Source organism: Anolis sagrei, chromosome 6 (assembly GCF_037176765.1).
Source record: "Anolis sagrei isolate rAnoSag1 chromosome 6, rAnoSag1.mat, whole genome shotgun sequence".
NCBI classification, from domain to species: domain Eukaryota; kingdom Metazoa; phylum Chordata; class Lepidosauria; order Squamata; family Dactyloidae; genus Anolis; species Anolis sagrei.
This window is the reverse complement of record NC_090026.1, coordinates 59,663,873-59,688,811: the sequence shown is the minus strand read 5'-3', so window position 1 is coordinate 59,688,811 and position 24,939 is coordinate 59,663,873. Positions and strand designations below refer to the sequence as shown.

Below are 24,939 nucleotides of genomic sequence, written 5' to 3'. Positions count from 1 at the left end.
GATTGCACTTGTTTTGTCATGTTGTACACCGCAATGAGTCGCCCCAGGGCTGAGAATTGCGGTATATAAGCGCAGTAAACAAATAAATAAATGAAGCAGACGCCTCAGCCAATAGAGAACCCGCTCCTGCTCCTTCACAGGCCTCGGCCTCCCAGGGGCGTCTCCGTTGCTACTGCGCAGGTGCATGGGAAGTGAGGCGTGCGCATGCGCCTCTCTCGCCTGGCTCCCCTTTGAACTGGGCTGGATGTGCTTGTGAGGGGGTCGCTGCCTCGCTCGCTCCGCCTTTCTTCCCATTGGCTGACCCGTTGCTCCGTTCGCAAGCCCCTCCCCATACTTTGGACTGCCGGGCCTTCCACAGCTGCCATGCTCCGCTCGCTTCTTTATTTGCAGCTTCGCTTCGGCTGTGCGCGGGCTGCTCACGCGCACTTTCTGGCTTGCCCTCGCGGCCGCCCCCCGCAGAGAAGGATGGTGAGCGCGCGGCGGAGGGGAGGGGAGCGGAGGGGAGGAGCCTCTGGAAGGGAGAGGATCTCATTGAGGTCACCTTGGGCAGAAGAGCTGGGTGCTTAGGAAAAGGCCAAGGTGGTGGTGGAGATGGGGTGTGTTTGTGTGTGCGTGGAGGGGTGGTGGTGGTTGCAACTCTTCTTTGTGGCCAGAAAGCCAGAGTTTCTTCAGTCTTTTCCACACAAGGCGCCTTTCCTCCTCAGCACTTTTTCTCCAGACCCCGGGTCTTATCTATATAAATAAAAATGTAATGTTCGTTTGTGGGATTAACAGAACTCAAAAACCAGTGGGCCACTTGACACCAAATTTGGACAACATACACCTAACAACCCAATGTATGTCCTTAACTCAAAATCTTTTGATTTTGTCATTTGGGAGTTGTAGTTGCTGGGATTTATACTTCACCTGCAATCAAAGAGCATTCTGAACCCCACCCTACATACCTCCTGCCAATTTAAGGTGCAGGTGCTTACCTACAAAGCCCTGAACGGTTTGGGACCACCCTACCTGCGTGACCGCATCTCCATCTACGAACCCACGTATTCACTTCGGTCATCTGGAGAGGCCCTGCTCGTGATCCCACCTGCGTCGCAAGCGCGCTTGGTGGGGACTCGAGACAGGGCCTTTTCTGTGGTGGCCCCCCGACTCTGGAATGCCCTCCCAAAAGATCTTAGACAGGCCCCTACATTGGCAGTCTTCAGAAAGAACTTGAAGACCTGGCTGTTCCGATGTGCCTTCCCAGATTAGGAAACTCTAATACCAAGTCCTAGAAGCACTTTAGTAGAACTAAGATTGCTGCACTCTGCACACTGCACCTATTTATAATCCTATATACCTCTTGCCACATCAGCACTTTTAACCTTATACCCATTACTCTGGCCCGGCCCAGTTTTATAGTGTCTTGATGTATTGTTTATTGTCTGTTGTTCATACTGCTTAACTGTTTTTAATTTGCTTTAGGTATTGTATTGTTGTATTGTGTTTTGAGGCCTTGGCCTATGTAAGCCGCATCGAGTCCTTCGGGAGATGCTATCGGGGTACAAATAAAGTTATAATAATAATAATAATAATAATAATAATAACAACAATGGAATTGAACCAAACGTGGTATAACATGACCAACAGAAAACACTAGAAGGGTTTGGTGAGCATTGACCTTGAGTTTGGGAGTTGTAGTTCACCTACATCCAGAGCACACTTTGGGCTCAAACAATGATGGATCTGCACCAAACTTGCCACTAATATTCCATATGCCCAAATATGAACACATATGGAGTTTGGGGAAAATAGACCTTGACATTTGGAAGTTGTTACTGGGATTTATAGGTCATCTACAATCAAAAAGCGTTCTGAACCCCTCAAACGACAGTATTGGGGCAAACTTCCCACACAGAACTCCCATGACCAACCTATAAAGCCCTAAACGACTCCGGCCCAATTTACCTGTCCGAACGTATCCTCCCCTATGAGCCATCAAAATTACTAAGATCGTCTGGAGGGACCCTGCTCTCGATCCCACCGGCCTCACAGGCGCGGCTGGTGGGGACGAGAGACAGGGCCTTCTCGGTGGTGGCCCCTTGACTCCGGAACTCCCTTCCACTGGAGATCAGAACTGCCCCTTCGATCTTAACGTTCAGGAAACAGGTGAAAACCTGGCTTTGGGGATTGGCATTCAACGAATGAGCCATGATCCTGTGATATGGATGGATGACGACGAATAATGACTTTGATGACGACTGACACTATAATCATATGATTGTATTTTTGCCATTTTAATTGTTCCAATGTTTTTATGTTTTAGTGTGATTTAGAAATATGATGTTTTAATGACGGTCTGTAAATAAATTAACAGAAAATACTTAAGGCCATCCAGTCCAACTCCCTTCACCAGGGCAAGAAAATCTAATCAAAGCCCTCCTGACAAAGAGCCATCCAGCCATAGATATAGATAGATATGATTGACACACAGAGAGATATAGTATCATAGATTTGAAAGGGAGCCCTAAAGAAGGACAGTGATATGTTGCATATTCCAGAGTAGGCAAATCAGGCACTCTCCACATCAACACTGACAAAGAAGAAATATTGTTTACCTACAAGCATAAAGAAATTACATAGATTAGAAACCATTACTTTCTTTTCCAGTTCACGAGACTGGGCCACAGCAACGCATGGCAGGGGACAGCTAGTATATATATATAGATATTCAGTCCCTGTACATTCTGTCCCTGTACATTTTGCTATTGCAATTTACTCTAATACAATGTTCATCTTTGTCAAAATTAGGGTGCATATTAGATTTGTGTAATAGTGTAATCTTAGTGCAGCGCAAAAGCAATTGGGGAAGTTACTTCAGGAGCACCTATAGCTCCTATTTGAGGGGTGTCATCTGTAATGTTATGGCCATGGCTCAATGATATGTGATTCTGGGATTTGTAGTTTGGTGAGACATCCACATTCTTTGGCAAAGGAGACTCAGGCCTTGTAAAACAACTGCCCCCATGGCTCCATAGCATTGAACTAAGGCAGTTAAAGTGGATTCATTTTACAGCAGGGGTCCTCAAACATTTTAAACAGAGAGCCAGATCACAATCCCTCAAACTGCTGGAGGGCCGGATTATAATTTGAAAAAAAAAAAACATGAATGAATTCATATGCACACTGCACATATCTTATTTGTAGTGCAAAAAAAACCCCCTTTAAAACAATACAATAATTAAAATGAAGAACAATTTTAACAAATATAAGCTTATTAGTATTTCAATGAGAAGTGTGGGCCTGCTTTTGGCTGATGAGATAGGATTGTTGTTGTTGTGTGCTTTCAAGTCATTTCAGACTTAGGTTGACCCTCAGTGAGGGCCGAGTAAATGACCTTGGAGGGCCGTATCCATCCCCTGGGCCGTAGTTTGAGGACTCCTGTTCTACAGTATATATGCACCCCAAGGTTTTATTTTCCATTGTTGGAAGTTTTGGTGCTTTAACACTTATGTTTGTAAAGAAACAATTCTAAGCAGGCAGCAACTGTAATGGCCATATTACTAAGAGTGCATATTTTGCTGTCGTCCATTACATTTGTCAGCAAATACTTTTTTGGTTTCAGGGTTTTTCGAAAAAAAATTGAGGTGCACATTCACTTTGATGGCACATTAGACTCAGGTAAATACGGATATTTCTGTATCCGTATCTCTCGTAAGGGGTTGGTTTAACTCCAGTTTTGCTAGGAAAACTGAATTACCATGTCACAAAATGATGCATGTCTCAAAAGTATGTCACAAACATGAAGTGTTTGGAAAGCTATGCCCTATAGACTGAAGACCAAAGCTGTCTTTCTCCCATACAGCATTGGAGGTCACTACCTGGGTTGTTCCACAAGTGAAGCAATACACAGGCAGTTCTGCCTCCATAGGACTAAAACATTGAAACAATTAGACTACTTCTTACATAGCACAAAAATGGATCAGGGTTTTCTAGAAAACTTTGGGATCCTAAAATTTTCTATAGCTCTAAATTGGGATTTCATAATCCATGCTATATTTGACCTGTATTGGAAAAAAACTTTAAAATACACCTTGCCACTATTCTTCTCTAGATCCATCATTATGATTCTCTTTTATTCAAACTTGAATATTAGTGTGTGGGGACGAGGGTTTCAGTGAATCATAATTAATTCAAATTAATTATGTTGAAATTATTTTATGGGCTAGTTTCTTAAGAACTGGCATTTCAGCAAACGTGTACATACAGTTACTGTTGCAAGACAGACCCGCTAAAACACCAGAGCAATATTAATTAAAGTACAGTTTATTAGTTAACAATCAAAAAGAAGCTAAAAAATAACTCAGAAAGGCTCAAAACACTTATTCTTCAGTATGAAACATAAAATTACCCATAATTGGGCCAAAAAACAAGACCTGGAAAATAACCCAGATTAAACCAGAATATAATCCAGTTTAAATTTAAAGTTATGCAAGCAGCAAGAAAAAGCACTCAAAACAAACGAAGGTCGTCTCAGCACACAAAGGGTCATCACAGCAAACAAGAGTCATCAGAAACACCGAGGTCATCCACCGTGAAGTCAGTCCAAACAAAGTCGTCGTCCCAAAGAAGCAAGCGTAGTGAATCCAATCTGGGTAGTAGAGGGAAAAGTCAGCATACACGAAAATCCAGTCCAGATCTTACACAAAGCCAAAACGGAGAATGGCAGCTAAGCAGCTAATGCATAAAGATCAGCACAAAGCAGTCCAGAGAAAACCCTCACAGTTCCAGCCCACCAAAGCCGTGGATAATCTGGTTTAAACTTACATCCACAGAAGTCTTCCCAAACACATCTTCCTAAACACAGCTCCCAGGAACAGACACCCATCAACACTTTGCCGACTGCAAGGAGTCCCCATTTCCCAAACCCACTTTTATTTACAAATCTTCCTGAAGCCCCTTGCCCCAATTCCTCCTCTGAACTGAAATCAGACAACGCCCCACCATTTCTCCTTCCACCTGAAGCCCCTTGCTGATCTCTCCAGTCTCTCCATCTTCTATCCAAAACCATAACTCCCCAAGATTCAACCGGATCCCCAGTGTGCCAATCCTCTCCTCCAGAGAAACCCACAAATGTACCGCTACTTGTGGGCTCTTCACAGATGGCCTGAACCTCCCATACGTTAGTCCAATCCATTTCTTCATCCTCTGAACTTGCCATATCACTCTCCTCAGTCTCAGACCCGTTATTCCCTGCAAAGCCCACAAATGATTCATCAACACTGGATTCCATAAGTATTTTCCGGATCCGCTTTCTCTGTTGCTCCTCATCGGAGTCTTACTCACGAGTAGTCTTTCTTCCCCTCCTAATACTCCCAGTAGTATCACTACTCGAAGACTCCCTCACAACAGTTACTGTGGTTGCCTTCTAGTCAACTATGACTTATGGCTATTCTATTACAGTGTGTTGGCAATATTTGCCATTGCTTTCCAATTAATTTTAAAGACAATAAAATATTGGAAACTATTAGCATGCTATGTTTAACAGGCCCAAAGACTATTAGGCTGATATGTATTTGCTGAGGGAAATATTGCTATTTGAGTATTGCCTTTTGAAAAAAAAATCTATATATTTGGTTACTAATGTTATGGCCCTCCCTCCAGTTGTTTTGGACTTCAACTCCCACAATTGGGAGTTGAAGTCCAGATTGGGAGTTGAAGTCCAAGACAACTGGAGGGAGGGCCGAGGTTGGCCTATGCCTGGTCTAGATCCTTTGTACTAGTGATCTATCTTTCAGGGTGTGTTTTAGAGGCGGTCTTCTCATCCCGCTTCGTTCTCCTGGTAGTACACTTTCGGTGGCAGCCAAAGAAAGAGTAAAGCTATAAATGTTTCCTCCTTTCCTTCAATTGTTTCATTTTTAAAAAAAGATAATTAAAATTTCAAAACTGCATTATCATACAGTATCATATTAATAATAATATTATATTATAATAATATATTTTATATTACATGTAATATTACTAATAATAATACAGTATAATTGTATAGAACAATATAGTGATGTATAGCGCTGATATTGTACTGTACTCATGATATAATGTATTGTATGTATAAGTGTGTGTGTATATATATATACACACACATATACACACACCTTGTAAGCCGCTCTGAGTCCCCTTTGGGGTGAGAAGGGCGGCATATAAATGTAGCAAATAAATAAATAAATAAATATGGAACATTATATTTTTTAAATGAAAATTATATTGTAGAAAAATGAAGCAGCAGAGAAATGTCTGTCTCACATCAGTTGGCAAGAGGGGAACTACATTTGTTCTGTAGACATACCAGTTGCCATAGTTGCTTTAGCTAACCATTTTCACTAGCCACTTGATGATAATAATAATAATAATAATAATAATAATAATAATAATTATTATTATTATTATTTTATTTCTTACATGGCTCGAGGTGGGTTGCAACATTGCTAAAACACATAACCAAAACACATAATAATTTAAAAACATTCCTTAGAATATACATATTAAAACATATTTCCATAAAATACATATTAAAATACACAAAACACTTAATTTTTTGAGATATGTGAAGAACTGTTACATTTTCAGGTCAGGCAATATTCAACTATCATTACAGATTTGGCATTCCTTCATGTCAGAGCCTTAACAGTATGTTCACACACTTCTCTTCAACATTTCAGTAGCAATATGATGATAAAAGTCCTTTAAAGAGCATTATAGGCTCTAAACATTGTAAAACAATGTTGTCTTTTACATTCCAGGCAAGAATTAGAAAGTATACTAGTAGAAGAAAAACTTCCTAAGATTATTGTATCTGAAATTCTGTCTGGTGCTGTTTTAGAACCTACGTTTAAAAAAGTTAACATCAATTTGGGAAAGTCAATTTGGGCCTTTTCACACCTCTTTTATACACCTCTTTTATAAATCTCTTCACCCTCTTTGCTGCTGTCCTGTTCTTTGTTTTAAAGTCGTGCCTTAGAGACATGTGATAGGATTGAAGATTTCTGAGGAAATCCTTTTGACCTTCTGAGATAGTTTTATGCAATTCTTCGTACTGATACAGTTAATGTTTAAACAGCAAAAGTATCACAAGTCCAGCTCAACTTTGATGAAACAGTACCCATTAACTTTAGCAATGGGTTACTAATGAAATGTTACAAAAAGCCCTTGCTATCGGGTTGGGCAGTGTACTGATCTACGATGTCTTCATTGATCACTCTCTCATACAAACACTATTATTCCATTAAGAATGTACAGAAGACAGAAGTTATTTCTTCATTTTACATTCACCGTCCTACTGCTGCTGTGCTTTTGAGCTTTCCTATATGGTTTCTAGAAGACATTCTTTATGATAGCTTTCTGTATTTCATCACATAATTGTTTCACCCCCATTTTTGGGTCCTGATTTTGATATTTTTTAGTTTCGCATATAATAGTTGTACCTTTGATTTACCAGTAGGGACCCCGACCCCCCCCCCCCCCCGTAAACATCCATCCAGTCACCCACCCGCCCCAAAACTCACTCACCTGCATCACTCACTCACCTATCCATCCACTATGTTGCACCTCAGAGTAGATTCACCTTGTTGAAGAACACCAAACTGCACACAGCCAGAAGTCTTTATGATTTATTAAAAATAAAAGGTTAAAAGTTCTTAAAAGCAAAGGTTAATGCTCCAAACGATCAATATAACATAGCACTTGAAGCTTAATCCAAAAAGGCATCAGCAAAGCAAAACCCAAGAGAACATGACAAAGTCCTGGAACCATGAACAACAAAACTGCAAGATAATTCAGCCTAGTTTAGGCAAGCTCCTTAGGTAAACGCGAAGCCGCTTTGACAAACATCTGGTCACAAACACACTGTTTAATACCCTTTGCAAAGCATGAAGGCGTTTCTTTGGCCTCTGGCCTCCGTCTTGTTAGCTATTCCCTCCTTCGAATTCGGAATTTCAACCAGTCAGCCCAATCTAAAGTTCCCATATCGTCAAGGTCAGTCTGTTTGTTAGTGTCAGCCTGTTTCCCTGCCTGCTCATTATCAGGCTGAGAACCAGGCTGAGAGCCCACCCAAAGAACCACCCTCCCACTCACTCACTTCACCACCCATCCATCTTCTCCCCACTCTCTTCCAGAAATGCTGATTGAAGCGTCCGAGTGAGTGAATGCAACTATTTTGCAATGAAATATGGTAGTTACATTTTGTTTAAACTCCAATGTGATGGTATCATCCTTATTTGTGACATACAAGGGGATTGCTGAGTTCAAGGCTGTAGCCGGAGGGGGGGGGGGTAGGAGTCACTCACACACCCCCACCCAAATTTTTCAGGTTAAAAAACCTGGTTTACTCATGAATGTTAACTGGCTAACCAAATTTCCATGCTAAGTCTATGAGAAGCAAACATTAAATTGATTTAATTAACTCTATATACCAGGGGTCCTTAAACTTTTTAAACAGAGGGCCAGGTCATAGTCCCCAACATTGTTGGAGGGCCAGATTATAATTTGAAAAAAAATGAATTAATTCCTATGCACACTACACATACCTTATTTGTAGGGCAAAAAACACTTTAAAACAATACACTAATTAAAATGAAGAACAATTTTAACAAATATAAACTTATTAGTATTTCAGTGGGATGTGTGGGCCTGCTTTTGGCAGATGAGATAGGATTGTTGTTGTTGTTGTGCTTTCAAGTAGTTTCAGACTTAGGTTGACCCTGAGCGAGGGCCGGATAAATGACCTTGAAGGGCCCCCGGGCCTTAGTTTGAGGACCCCTGCTATATACAATATAGAATGAACCATACTATTTAAATTATTTTGTGTTATGGAACTACTCTTCATGATCTGCTTTTTTTTTCAATCTCCCCCCCCCCCCCCCGAAAAAAAATGGTTATGGCACTGGCTGAGATGGTTAACTTAACTAGTTCTATAACATATGACCATATTATTCATGGGCATAGGTTCTGTGGAAACAGAAAACTGTGAACAATGAACCCCATTGGAATGAACTGTGTCTGCTGGAAATTATCGTAGTGTCACTGGTGAAGCTCAATGATGAGATCATACCTGATGGACTTAGAAAATTCCTGGAGAGAACAAATTTTGTCAGATACAGATTAGTGAAACCATAGGTATTGGTCATATTGGTACAGTGAAATAATAGATGTGGGGCAATTGCAATTCTCAATTTTTTTACGCAGTAGAGAAGAATCAACAGCTTGGGAGAATGTCATATCTTGCTGCTATCCCTTTAAGATACAAAATTCATCTTTTTGAGAGCCAACACTCCCTTTCAGTCACAAGAACTAGCTAGGGCAGAGTTTCTCAGTTGTGCTCCTCCAGATGTTTTGGACTTCAGCTCCTCATACTCTTAACAGCTGGTAAGGTGGCTGGGATCTCTGGGAGCTGAAATCCAAAACAACTGGAGGAGCACAGTTTGAGAAAATGCTACAGGGGTCATTTTGTTTTTTGTACAAGAACATTGTAATAAAAAGGCCTACTGTTTTGTGAGAGCTATCCACACCATGTGGCATATATTGCATTTGGACACATGTCCTTTGTGAAGTTGATTTTAAAAACAACACTCTTTGTTGGATTTCTTGGGGTAGGAGATTTAATTCAAAGTGGGCTCACTTTGACATTAGCTCTTCTTTTGCAGGCCAATCAATCTTCCTTCAGAATAGAATATGACACCTTTGGTGAACTCAAAGTTCCAAATGACAAATACTATGGTGCACAGACTGTGAGATCCACAATGAATTTTAAAATTGGTAGTGCAACTGAAAGGATGCCGGTGAGTAATTCCAGGATTTGTTCTCTAAAACCAAAATTGAGCTTTACTGTTGTGTATCATAAGTATAGTTGCCACCATTTTTAGATTGTTCTTTTAAATCTTAGGTCCAGGTAATTAGAGCTTTTGGGGTCCTAAAACGAGCAGCTGCTGAAGTAAATCAGGATTATGGTCTTGATCCAAAGATTTCGAATGCTATTATAAAGGCAGCAGATGAGGTAAGGAGGAATATTCACACATGAACTAAGTACATGAGTACATGAAGTTTCAGTCTTCCACATTCTCCTATTCCTATTTTTCTTTCATATTCAGGAGGATTTCTGTTTAGGTTTAGTTTTTATTTTAAAGCAGGATTCCTGGTTGAAATTGAACAGTGGTAAGTTCAACACACAATTTTTATGCCCATGGTTTAAAGTTGATTTGTTTAATAAATAACCAGAGGTTGTTTTGAAATGGTATAATTAATCAACTGAAACACTCTGTGTCATGAATGACTTCTCAATGACTTTGAAGCATAGGCTCTTTTTATTGCAATTTCCAGTGTGAGAGGGTATATCAGATTACAGAAAAACATTTAGACAAAGAATGACATTGGACATACAGATTCTGTGCAACTACATTGGATGTACAATTATATTGGTAAACAAACAAACAAAGGGGAAATATATTTTCACTCAACATTCACACCACATGTACATGCATTCATCCTCAGACATTCAAATATTACCATATCCTTTTCTCCCTGCTTGGAAAAGCACCTGTTAGGCCAGACCCTAACGGCCTGCCAACGTATAGTTCCAAAACTTCCATAACGCCAAAACTTCAAAACGCCGAAATGCCAAAACATCTTTCCCTAAGGACAATGCCAAGGACCAGATCTGTTTTCCATACAGCAGAGCCTGACTGCCTGCACAAAATCTAAGACTCCAGAAGCACTTCTTCTGCTTCCCTTGAGAAAGAAGCCCCAAAGTGTCCAGAATCTTGCTTTCCCATAGCATATCCGACACTCTCCGAATACACCATCTCTCTCCTTCCCATGGAGCAGAGCATGGTGGGTGAACCAGACTCCTCAGGTCGGTCACACTTTTGAGCATTATTAGACTGAGTCTTTTATAGGAATATTTTGCTGATGTAGTCCCAAAGTTGTAAATGAATGATAGACATCTTCCATCCTGGATCCATCTCAGTTTCCTGGCCAGATGTTGACTCTTCTTGATTGGTGTTGACAAACACAAGGCTTGTGTTGACCCACTTCTTAACATAAGGAATGTTGCAAACATTTCTGTTATCACTGCCCCAGTTCTTATCAGGGTTTCTCATTAGTGAGTCCAGCAAGCAGGTAGTTAGTCATTGCAGGCCTTAATATTATACTGGTGTTTCCAAAATTATTAACTCCAACCACCATCCGTCTATTCTTCCATTCGTTCCAACACATCATATTAAATTCATATTTGTCAAATCTGCACATTGAATTTCTTGTGACATTTGCATATATGAAAGAAAGATGCTTTTCTCTATGGGTAGCCTTATTTCAGAATGTTATCCCTAATGGAGTCCAGTTGGAGCTGACATTGTAACTTTTATGCAAGATCAAGATGTTCTTATTTTCCAAGGCTGTTTTTCTATAAATGGAGATAACATTCTTCCCCCCTTCTCCATGAGATATGTATATATGTGAAACCCTTGCCCTCCAGGAAGAGGAATCCTTATTATTATATGTAAAGAAAAACTGGAAATAACTGTTAATATTCCCTTAGTATTTTGTGCTGATGATACTGTGATTTAATGTATAGCTAACAGTCATGTGTTTCTTTTGTAGGTATCTGAAGGTAAATTAAATGATCATTTTCCATTGGTGGTGTGGCAAACCGGATCAGGAACTCAGACCAACATGAATGTTAATGAAGTCATCAGCAACAGAGCCATTGAGATACTGGGTGGTAAACTGGGGAGCAAGGACCCAGTGCATCCTAACGACCATGTTAATAAAAGCCAGGTCACTTTGTGCTGCTTCCAAACATTTTTTTCTAATTCTACATCAGAAAGTCTCTTCTAAACATTTAAAGTAATCATCAAGTCAATTATGCAGGATGTTGTAGGGTGGGATGTCAGTATTTCCATTCTTCATGGCAAGCTATTTCATTTTCCACTTACAAAACACATGTAAACATAATAGAGAGCTTTCAAGTTCATCAGAAAATTGTTCTTGTGCAGTAGGTCTATGGTATTCTCTGGGATTTGATTCCGGACTTTGTGTGTTTATCAAAATCCATGGATGCTCATGTTTCATTATATATACTAAACCATTAAAATGGTGTTCCTTGTATAAAATGGCAAAATCAAGGCCTGCTTTTTATTTTTTTTAAGTAATTTCAAACCATAGATGGTTGAATTCATGGATACAGAACCCATGGATATGGATAGCTGATTATAAGTACTCTTCACATTATTGCAAAAAAACCCAAAACAAAACACACACACACACACATGCACAAAAACCAGTGAGATAGGAAACAACAGAAGCACTTAACCCATTTACTATGTGGGAGTGCTTTTCCTAAATTGTGCTACACCAGGGGTCCTCAAACTTTTTAAACAGAGGGCCAGATCACAGTCCCTCAAACTGTTGGAGGGCCGGATTATAATTAAAAAAAAACATGAATGAATTCCTATGCACATTGCACATATCTTATTTGTAGTGCAAATAATACTTAAAAGCAATACAATAATTAAAATGAAGAATAATTTTAACAAATATAAACTTGTTAGTATTTCAATGGGAAGTGTGGGCCTGCTTTTGATGGGATTGTTGTTGTTGTTGTGTGCTTTCAAGTCGTCTCAGTCTTAGGTTGACCCTGAGCGAGGGCCAGATAAATGACCTTGGAGGGCCGTATCTGGCCCCAGGGCCTTAGTTTGAAGACCCCTGTGCTACACTGTGAGTCAGCTTGGGAGTATGCCTGCCTGAATACCTGATTTTCCTAATGGTGTGAGTGGCACCATTACAAAGCAAGTAGCTTGTTCTAATTTATAATATATAGCGTAAGAGTGTTTTTCACAATAGTTGCACAGACAGGATTTCATTGTGAGATGCTGATAAATAACAAATGTGTTGTGTTTGAATGTTAACAGAGCTCAAATGACACCTTTCCAACTGCAATGCATATCGCTGCTGCACAAGAAGTTAATGAAGTGCTGCTACCAGGGCTACAAAAACTTCATGATGCTCTTGATGCCAAGTCGAGAGAATTTTCCAAAATTATCAAAATTGGACGTACTCACACACAGGATGCAGTTCCCCTTACACTTGGGCAGGTACATATCCTTTGTTCAATTTGGGGGGGGGGGGTGGGTTCTTTGCATATATGAATACATCTGTACCTAACATGTTCCTGGATGTTCCTGGATGTATTATCGAAAGCTTTCATGGCTGGAATCGCTGGGTTGTTGTAAATTTTTAAGGCTATAAGTTTTTCACCTGCATCTATGGCAGGCATCCTCAGAGGTTATGAGGTCACCTCACAACCTTTGAGGATACCTGCCATAGATGCAGTTGAAATGTCAGGAGAGAATGCTTCTGCAAAATGGCCATAGAGCCTGGAAAACGTACAATAATAATAATATTTTTTAAAAAACTTTATTTGTACCCCGCCACCATCTCCCCAGCGGGGACTCGGGGTGGCTTACATGGGGCCAAGCCCAACAACACAGCAACAAAATAAAATCAGTACATAAACAACAACATAATCTATTACATAAAACATACACTATAAGAATATTACAACCAATATACAGTAAAATAAAACCATCCATGTTCCTGGATAATCGCAGAAAATTTGGTTCCAGAGGGAGAAATAACGTGGAAGGAATAGGATAGGTTCTTGCATCATAAAAATAAATAGGTCAACATTTTAGCAAAATAATAATAATAATAATAATACTAATAATAATAATAATAGAACTGGTGGGACCACAAGCCTGAAAAAGTTACAGAAAATGAACACGTCAAACTCCTCTGGGACTTCCGAAATCAGAGATAGTTTTAGAGCACAATACTCCTGATCTCATGATTGTGTTAAAAAACAAAGTATGGATTGTCTATGTTGCAATCCCAGGTGACAGCAGGATTGAAGAGAAACAACTGGAAAAGCTGACATGATATGAAGATTTAAAGATCGAACTGCAAAGACTCTGGCACAAGCCAGTCAAGGTGGTTCCAGTGGTGATCGGCACACTGGGAGCAGTGCCTAAAGACTTGGCCTGCACTTAAACACAATCGGTGCTGACAAAATTACCATCTGCCAGCTGCAAAAGGCCACCTTACTGGGATCTGCACACATTATTTGCCAATACATCACACAGCCCTAGACGCTTGGGAAGTGTCTGATGTGTGATCCAATACAACAGCCAGCAGAGTGTCTGCTGTGGACTCATCTTGTTGTGTTTCTAATAATAATAATAATAATAATAATAATAATAATAATAATAATAATACATCACACAGTCCTAGACACTTGGGAAGTGTCCGAAGTGTGATCCAATACAACAGCCAGCAGAGTGATCTTGTTTGCTGTGGACTCAAGGTTATTTATTATTTTACTCTGTTATTATTTTATTACATTTATTATTTTACTCAATTATTACTATTTGTATTAGTATTATTACATTTATTGTTTTACTCTATTATTAGTATTATTACATTTATTATTCAATTATTATTATTATTATTATTACATTTATTATTCTGTTATTACTGTTATTACATTTCCATTATTTTACTCTATTATTGTTGTTATTATTACATTTATTATTTTACTCTATTATTATTGGAAGGATACATAAGCACATTTACATTGAAGAAGTTTAGAATAATGGTTTAATCAGAGTTGGGCAGTCTTATCTTAAATTACAGTTTTATGTAAATATTCAAAAACATTTAACCCACGGATGCCTCAATTAATGTAATTGTATTGGTATCTATTTTTATTTTGAATTTTACCAGTAGCTGCTGCATTTTCCACCCTCGGCTTATACTTGAGTCAATATGTTTTCCAAGTTATTTGTGGTAAAATTAGGTGCCTCGGCTTATATTTGGGTTGGCTTATACTCGAGTATATATGGTATATGTTATTTGAAATGAGAATTTGCCCTCATTGTGCTCACACATGTATGCATCTCTCCCCTTCCAAGGAATTTAGTGCTTATGTGCAACAAATCAAGTATGGCATCGCTAGGATCCAGTCAGCCATGCCAAGGGTTTATGAACTGGCAGCTGGTGGCACTGCGGTCGGCACAGGTCTGAATACAAGAATTGGTTTTGCTGAGAAGGTGGCTGCTAAAGTGGCTGCACTCACCGGTAAGATGGGACATGAAAGGAGCCATTCTTGTTTTCCCGGTCCAGGTTTTTAGAACAATGAAGTTTTAAAGAGGTCATAATTGCTAATTACCAAAGGTATTAACTCGAAACCCCCTTTTTAGTATTTCATCTCCAGTTTTCTTTGTAAATCAGGATACCACAATAGCAAAGCAGGAAGCATTACTAACCAACTGCTTCCTGGGTCATCACAGCTATCAAGCGAGCAATTACCAAAGCTAGAAATATTACCTTAATTTTTAAAATTAGCCATTCTGAATTCTCTACTAAGCATAGAATAGTTGGAGTCTGCAACATTAAAAGGCTTAAGGTAGATGTCCCATATTTTGAGGTGGTACAAAGCATTGACTTAAAGATATAAAATGGAATTGGGTATTTTCTCTTTTAGTTTGTGTTTGCCAGCTCTGATTTCTTTTCATAGAATCATAGAGTTGGAAGAGACCTCATGGGCCATCCAGTCCAACCCCCTGCCTAGAAGCAGGGATATTGCATTCAAAGCACCCCTGACAGATGGCCATCCAGCCTCTGTTTAAAAGCTTCCAAAGAAGGAGCCTCCACCACATTCCGGGGCAGAGAGTTCCACTGCTGAACGGTCAGGAAGTTCTTCCTCATGTTCAGATGGAATCTCCTTTCTTGTAGTTTGAAGCCATTGTTCCGTGTCCTAGTCTCCAGGGAAGCAGAAAACAAGCTTGCTCCTTCCTCTCTGTGACTTCCTCTCACATATTTATACATGGCTATCATATCTCCTTTCAGCCTTCTCTTCTTCAAGCTAAATATGCCCATTAATTGTTTGGATGCTGAAGGAAGAGTATACACTGTGGGGTGATAATAAGTTGAACTACATAAGTAGATAGTTTCAGACTTTTTGGTCTGTGAATTAAACATCAGAGTAGATTGATAGAAAGGTAATGTTTTACCATTTTAAAATCTCATTATGTCCTTAGGCTTGCCATTTGTTACTGCCCCAAACAAATTTGAGGCCCTGGCTGCTCATGATGCCCTAGTTGAACTGAGTGGGGCAATGAACACGGTTGCCTGCAGCTTGATGAAGATAGCCAATGACATCCGTTTCCTTGGATCTGGACCGCGATCTGGTCTAGGAGAGCTAATCTTGCCTGAAAATGAACCTGGAAGCAGCATTATGCCAGGTAGCGTGAGTAAAGAACAACAGGTTTTCTGTATTGTCGAAGGCTTTCATGGCCGGAATCACTGGGTTGTTGTTTCGGGCTATATGGCCATGTTCTAGAGTCATTTTCTCCTGACGTTTCGCCTGCGTGGCTTGTTCTCGGTCTTGCAGGTCTTCTGATGTCTGATGTGGAGTATCCATTGGCCTGTAGAGCCCAGTTTAGGTGGTTCAGTTCATCTTGGAGGAGGTGGGGTTCGAAGACCGAGAACAAGCCACGAGAGTAAAGACAAAGATTCGCCCAGAGGAAAAGTGTTCTTGCCATACATCAAGGGAACTACTGACCGCATAGGAAAGCTGATGAGGAAACACAACATACAAACTATCTACAGACCCACCAACAAAATCCAACAAATGCTACGTTCAGCAAAGGACAAGAGGGATCCTCTCACCTCTGCAGGAGTCTACCGTATACCATTCAGCTGTGGACAAGTCGACATAGGGACCACCAAACGCAGCATTGCTCAAACACGAATCAAGGAACATGAAAGGCACTGCAGACTACTTCAACCAGAGAAGACAGCCATAGCAGAGCACCTGATGAACCATCCAGGACACAGCATATTATTTGAGAACACAGAAATGCTGGACCACTCTTAACAACCACCATGCCAGGCTACACAGAGAAGCCATTGAAATCCACAAGCATGTGGACAATTCCAACAGAAAGGAGGAAACCATGAAAATGAACAAAATCTGGCTACCAGTATTAAAAAACTCGAAAATCACAACAGCAAAACAACAGAGGGTAAACAATCAGGCACATCTAATCACCTCTCAACAAGAGGTTGCCCCAGGCACTGCCAGGCCAGCAAATGCTAATCAAGGTGGTCAGTTGAAACATTCACACCTAGCTCCAACAGACAAGAGTCCTTTGTCCCACCCTAGTCATTCCACAGATATATAAACCCAGTTTCCTAGTTCCAATAGACCTCACTACCTCTGAGGATGTTTGCCATAGATGCAGGCGAAACGTCAGGAGAAAATGCCTCTAAAACATGGCCATATAGCCCGAAAAAACCTACAACAACCCAACAGGTTTTCTCATTGGTCTTGTGCAAATAAAACCAAAATATTGGTGTGCCATGTATTGAAGTTATTGTAATATGCTCATTATAACATGTCTACCAAATCTTTTCTTCAGATACAATCTTATGGTGATATTTTTCTGCTTGCAATATATAGAAATAGCTTAGCACAGATTGAGTGACCGTGACAACTTTATATGGAAATTTTGCTCCTGCCTATCTTGGGTCGCATCTATACTGACCATTCAATGTAATTCAAACTGCATTATATGGTCAGTATATACTCATATAATGCAGTTTAACTAAATTGAAATGCATGATATAATGCTGTGCAGCATTAAATGGTCAGTGTAGATGGGGCTTGGTCACAAGAGCATACTTATGCTAATAGGTTGATCACAAGTAATAGATGAAATAATTTTAGTACTTCTGGGAGATAAAATAGTCCAGCATTTAGGAGTGTAACAAACATGTCTAGTAGAATTCTTTTTGCGGATAATTAGTATAATTTGTGTAAATCTTATATACTGTATGACTGCTAAATGGCACATGATTTTTATTTTACTATTGGTGTATTCCTGAATTATTTTATGTAAGCCCTCTAATCAGTTTTAGTTACATTAACGTCTCAGCTTAGTTTGGAATTGTTAAATCCTGATAGACATATGCCTATGAACAAGGCTACTTGTGTTTACATTCAAGTCTTTAGGTATAATTTCTTCAAATAATATTTTAGTTGCTTTTAACATCCAGTTTGAGAGAGTAGACAGAAGGAATGGGAAATTACTTGATTAATCTATCCCTCCTCCCCGATATTCTCCTTTTACAGGAAAAGTGAACCCAACTCAGTGTGAGGCCATAACCATGGTGGCAGCTCAGGTGATGGGAAATCATGTTGCTGTTACAGTTGGAGGAAGCAATGGCCACTTTGAGTTGAATGTTTTTAAACCCATGATTGTGAGTTTTATAAAGTTCTTATACAACCGTAATGACATTTGTATATAATTTCAGTGTATGTTGCAGAGCCTATGCATAAATTCATTTCAAGTTTTGTCTTTAACACTATTTTACCTAATGTTATTCCTTAAAATAAAAAGCAAAAGAATAATAAATTATACAGAATTTAGTAATTTAACATCCTGCAGTATAAATATAGTAACAAATACACAAGAAAATATGTACTGTATTAGCTTTTTCATAAAAGGTCACATAATTCAGCTTTCTTCATGGCAAGTACATCCTGGTTTGATGATAATTGATTATGCTGGGTCGTCATCTGTTGGGAGCGCTTTGATTTTGCTTTCCCTGCATGGCAGAATGGGGTTGGACTGAATGTCCCATGGGATTGCTGTTATTGTTGTTGTTATTACTATAAGATGCTTAGGGAACTGGGCATGTTTAGCCTGAAGAAGAGAAGGCTGAGAGGAGATATGATAGCCATGTATAAATATGTGAGAGGAAGCCACAGGGAGGAGGGAGCAAGCTTGTTCTCTGCTTCCTTGGAGACTAGGACGCGGAACAATGGCTTCAAACTACAAGAGAGGAGATTCCATCTGAACATTAGGAAGAACTTCCTGACTGTGAGAGCCGTTCAGCAGTGGAACTCTCTGCTCCGGAGTGTGGTGGAGGCTCCTTCTTTGGAAGCTTTTAAGCAGAGGCTGGATGGCCATTTGTCAGGGGTGATTTGAATGCAATGTTCCTGCTTCTTGGCAGGGGGTTGGACTGGATGGCCCATGAGGTCTCTTCCAACTCTTTGATTCTATGATTCTATGATTCTATGCTGGGTGGCCATCTGTTGGGAGTGGAGTGCTTTGATTGTGCTTTTCCTGCATGGCAGAATGGGGTAGGATTGGATGGCCCCTGGGGTTGTTGTTGTTTGTTGTTGTTTGTTGTTGTTGCTGTTGTTATAAGAGGCTGGATAGCCATCTGTTGGGAGTGCTTTTAGTGTGTTTATTATTCATTTATTTATTTATTTCCTATATTTATACCCCGCCCTTCTCCCTCCAAAAGGGGACTCAGGGTGGCATGGTAGAATGTGGTTGGACTGGATGTCCCACGGGATTGCTCTTGTTATTTTTGTTGTTGTTACTATAACAGGCCATCAGTTGGAGGTGCTTTGATTGTGCTTTTCCTGCATGGCAGAATAGTGTAGGACTGGATGGTCCCTAGGGTTGCTCTTGTTTTTAATCTCACAAAGGCTGGGTAGCTATCTGTTGGGGGTGCTTTGATTGTACTTATCCTTCATGGTAGAATGGGGTAGGACTAGATGACCCCTGCAGTTGCTCCTATTGTTGTTGTTGTTACAAAGGCTGGGAGGATATCTGTTAAATATGTCTTCCACTGAAATAGAAAGGTTTATGTTAGTTAACATAAATATAAACAAAGATTCATTTTAAATGTTCTATTGATCTTTCTTTCAGACTACAAACAGGATATGTTCAATGTGTTGTCGAAAAATATGTTCAGTATGCATAGGGGTTTGTTCATTTTTTCCCAATTAGTTCACACAAACATTCTCCATCCATCTGCCACTGGCCCAGCCCATCTATCAAATTTTAAAATGGAAATTGGTCCCTGTGTCCAAAAGTTTCTTTGGGGCTCCACGAGAAACCTTTCCTTCAAAAGGGCTCCACAACTTTAGAAATTTGAGAACCCCTGGTTTAGAAACTTTAGAAACAGAAAGGATTGAAACTCAGTGAGTTAAGTCAATGTTTCATGTGTACACCTAAGTTGTTAATAATCTTCTTTCCAAAAGTTTTTGAGCCAAACATTTAGAAACTAAAAGCACAGTGGTGTTTTAATTCTAATTCTAAATCTTCAAGACACTGCTTTCTCTTGGTTATACCCTTTTGCCATATTACATCACTAGCTGTACCTGCCATGCTTTGCTGTGGCCAACCTCTTTCTCTCCTCCTTTCCCTCCTTCCTTCACTCCCTCTTTCCTTCCTTCCTTCCTTCCTTCCTGTCTTTCCTTCTCTTCTTCCTTCCTTCTTTATCTCTTTCCTTCCTTCCCCCTTTTTCTTTCTCCTCTGCTGTCTTCTCTTTTCTTCCTTCTCTCCTTCCCTCTTCTTTCTCTACATCTTCCCCCTTCCTTTGCTCCCTCTTTCCTTACTTCTTTCCTTTTCTAACTTTCCTTCTCTCCTTCCTTCCTTTTCTAACTTTCCTTCCTTCCCCCTTTTTCTTTCCCTCCCTCTTTCTCTTCTTTCTTCCTTCTCTACCTCTTTCCTTCCTTCCTTCTCTCTTTGCTTCCATGCTTCCTTCTCCCTTTCCTTCTTTTTTTCTTTCCCTCCCTCCCTCCCTCTTTCTTTTCTTTTCTTTTCTTGCTTTTCTTTCTTTCTTTTTTTCTCCCCTTCCCTCCCTCTTTCTTCCCATTTTTCTGTATTGTCATTTAGCTTTTCGTCATTTAGATTTTGGGGCTTTTTATTTATTTATTTATGTATTTATTAGAAGTTTTATATACCAGCCTTCTCACCTAGAACGAGGGACTCAGGTCGGTTTACAGCATATATGCAAATACAATAATATACAAAAACAACAGAGTGCAACATCATTACAGATTAAAATACTACAGTAAAAACAACATCATCACATTACCCAAGCCAAATTGTCAATACAATCAGTCCCTTAAGCCCCTTTTGCTTTGATTTCCAGTGTTTTTATGAGTGAAAGACATGCATTGGGTTGTTAGGTGTATTGTGTCCAAATTTAGTGCCAATTCGTCCAGTGGCTTTTGAGTTCTGTTAATCCCACAAACGAACATTACATTTTTATTTATATAGATGAAATCACCCTCAAATGATTTCTTTATATTTAGGAAACAATTATGTGGCATGCTTCATGCAAAGACCTTTTTAAAGAGTACTATTGAAAAAAACATTTAACTCAAAATTTTGTTTTGCTATCAACCTGATGAATGAACTCTCAAATTTCTATTTTTTTTCTTAATTTAGATTAAAAATGTACTACACTCTGCAAGACTCCTGGGAGATGCCTCTGTTTCTTTCACTGATAACTGTGTGGTAGGAATACAAGCCAACACAGAGAGGATTAACAAACTAATGAGTGAATCATTGATGTTAGTGACTGCCCTTAATCCCCACATAGGTAAGTATCTTACCGTCTGCCTGTCTTGCTTAAAATAAATACTGGAATTTGAAAAACAAATGTAAAGTTAGACCTCTAAAACAATCAGAACTGTTTTTGAATGAGTGGAGGATGCAAATAAGAATTAACGTAAAATTGGAGTGAGAATGCTTAGTGTTCCAGAAAATGAGCTATTGCTCTGCAATATAACATCCTGCGATGGTTGAAAAAAGGAGGAATATTTTATTTTAAAAATTAGGTCTTGTGAAATCAGTGTAATCTTTCAGCAGTCCTTTAAAAACCCTTCCAGACAGGCCTTATATCCCAGAAACTGATCCCAGGTTTTCTGCTTTAAACTGGATTATATTAGTCCACAGTGCCAGATAATCTGGGATAAACGGAAAACCTGTGATCAGATCCTGGGATATAGGGCCAATCTGGAAGGTCCCTAGGTCTTCTGCTTCAGAAGGAAACCTGAAACACAAAGAGAACAGGCACAATATTCAAGCATAGCTTTATACATCACTAGGTAAAGCAAACTACTACTTTTAAAATAGTAGTAGTGCATGTAACCCTGGAACGATTCCATCAGTGCTGCCTCCGGAAAATCCTGCAAATCTCTTGGGAAGACAGGCAGACAAACGTCAGCGTGCTGGAAGAAGCAAAGACCACCAGCATTGAAGCGATGGTCCTCCACCATCAACTCCGCTGGACAGGACACATTGTCCGTATGCCCGACCACCGTCTCCCAAAGCAGTTGCTCTACTCCGAACTCAAGAGTGGAAAATGGAATGTTGGTGGACAGGAAAAGAGATTTAAAAATGGGCTCAAAGCCAACCTTAAAAACTCTGGCATAGACACTGAGAACTGGGAAGCCCTGGCCCTTGAGCGCTCCAGCTGGAGGCCAGCTGTGACCAGCAGTGCTGCAGAATTTGAAGAGGCACGAATGGAGGGCGAAAGAGAGAAATGTGCCAAGAGGAAGGCACGTCAAGCCAACCCCGACCAAGACCGCATTCCACCTGTAAATCAATGCCCTCACTGCGGAAGAAGATGGAGATCAAGAATAGGGCTCCACAGTCACCTACCAGAACACTGATCCTGGAAGACTATCCTGCTCAGCCAACGAGGGATCACCTAAGTAAGTAAGTGCATGCAATCAATCTGTCAATCTCTGTTCCCCTCATTCCTTCACACCTCTGACACAAAGTTGCTCCTATAAACACTGTCAGTATTAAATGTGACTCAGGCACAAGTGGCTACAAATTTAGGAAGAGTCTACAAGAAGATTTGGAATAGCTGAAGGGAGAGCAGTGTTGAAAAAAGGATTCTGTTCACCTACTCTATATTTCATTGAAGAAAGGGTTGCTATTCATGTTGAGATGCAATATTTCTAAAATGTTGGAGATTATCATAGAATCATAGAGTTGGAAGAGACCTCAAGGACCATCCAGTCCAACCCCCTGCCAAGAAGCAGGAATATTGCATTCAAAGCATCCCTGACAGATGGCCAATCCAGCTTCTGTTTAAAAGCCTCCAAAGAAGGAGCCTCCACCACACTCCGGGGCAGAGAGTTCCACTGCTGAACGGCTCTCACAGTCAGGAAGTTCTTCCTAATGTTCAGATGGAATCTCCTCTCTTGTAGCTTGAAGCCATTGTTCCACGTCCTAGTCTCCAGGGAAGCAGAAAACAAGCTTGCTCCCTCCTCCCTGTGACTTTCTCTCACATATCACCAGCAAAAATACAATCTGACTGGTTTTTCAGTAATAATAATAATAAGAAGAAGAAGATGAAGAACAGTAAGATGAAGAAGAGCAAGATGAAGAAGAGTAAGAAGAAGAAGAGTAAGAAGAAGAAGAAGCAGCAGCAGAAGAAGAAGCAGAAGAAGAAGCAGAATAAGAAGCAGCAGAAGCAGCAGCAGAAGAAGAAGCAGAAGCAGAAGAAGAAGCAGCAGCAGAAGCAGAAGAAGAAGCAGAAGAAGAAGAGCAGCAGCAGCAGCTTCAGTCCATAGTATGTTAATCGGGTATAATGTAGGCATCAAGGAACTCACTGACAGTTTCATGGCAACCGAAGAACTGCAGTAGTGACTGGCATCAATTTCCCTGCTCCGACACTTATGGAAACATACGTCTACTGGAAGATTCTTTCTTTTTCCCTTCCTTCACCAAGAGCCTAAGCTGTATTCCAAGCTTTTAGAGAGTTTTCCTTCCTTTCCAAAACCAGGAAGTTAATGGTTAATAGTTAAGCACAGATACAGAGTTAGATCTTTTTTTAAAGGTAGGTTGTGTTAATATAGGAAAAGATTACATTCACACTCCAGTTCAAAAGTAAGCAAAATCCTATGCAAACCTTTAATGAAATCTTTAATCTGAACTTATATTTTATAGAATATATGGGTTTGGCACCTATATTTAGGTCTCTTAGATGTTCAATATGTTCTCTATGTGGGGTTGCCTTTGAAGACTGCTCGGAAGCTTCAAATGGTCCAACGCTCAGCAGCCAGGTTACTAAGAGGAGCGGCACTCAGGGAGCATACAACTCCTCTGTTGCGCCAGCTCCACCGGCTGCCAGTTTGCTACTGGACACAATTCAAAGTGCTGGCGTTAGCCTATAAAGCCCTAAACGGTTCTGGCGCAACTTACCTCTCTGAACGCATCTCCCCCTATGAACCAACTAGGACATTGAGATCATCTGGGAAGGCCCTGCTCTCAGTCCCGCCTGCATCACAGGCGCGCCTGGTGGGAACGAGAGACAGGGCCTTCTCAGTGGTGGCCCCCCGGCTGTGGAACGCCCTTCCTATAGATATCAGATCGGTCCCATCCCTATTGGCGTTTCGGAGGAAAATGAAGACCTGGCTGTTCGAACAAGCATTCGCTTAAGCAGTGTAATGAATATAGGAACACGGATTAATGGATTATGAGATTCGATTCTGATTTTACTGATGAGACGCGAATGATTGTTATATTGATGTTTAATTGTTGATGGTGCTATTGTTTTAACTGTCCCATAATCGTTTTATGATGTTTTGCATTGGATTTTGCTGTTGTTAACCGCTTTGAGTCACCTGAGGGCTGAGAAAAGCGGTATATAAATGAAGTAAATAAATAAATAATGTTGATACCATTTTACAAGTTTCTCAACCCTACTTGCTTTGAATGCTCATGGGAAAACATTTTGTTTGATTGAAAATACAATTTCCACAATCTTATATACACGTAAATGAATTGAAAACATAATATGATGCCATAATACTCACACAATTTTTCCTTTTGCATTAGGCTATGACAGGGCAGCCAAGATTGCCAAAACGGCACATAAAGAAGGGACGACGTTAAAAGAAACTGCTATCAAACTTGGTTTTCTTACTTCAGAACAGTTTGATCAGTGGGTAAAACCAGAAGAAATGCTGGGTCCTAAATAATTTTGACATGTATGGTTCAAAGAGAGAAGAAATACATTGCATAAACAAAA

General features: G+C 40.0%; 1 protein-coding gene across 1 annotated transcript; it reads left to right on the top strand.

Moving 5' to 3' along the window:
* The first annotated feature begins 243 nt into the window (after nucleotides 1-243).
* FH (fumarate hydratase) lies at nucleotides 244-24,939 on the top strand. Its single transcript, XM_060781462.2, has 10 exons — nucleotides 244-468; nucleotides 9,675-9,809; nucleotides 9,914-10,024; nucleotides 11,626-11,802; nucleotides 12,936-13,118; nucleotides 14,994-15,159; nucleotides 16,122-16,325; nucleotides 18,218-18,345; nucleotides 21,339-21,492; nucleotides 24,747-24,939. The coding sequence occupies exons 1-10, from the start codon at nucleotides 364-366 to the stop codon at nucleotides 24,887-24,889; spliced, it is 1,506 nt and encodes a 501-aa protein (XP_060637445.2). The 5' UTR covers nucleotides 244-363; the 3' UTR covers nucleotides 24,890-24,939.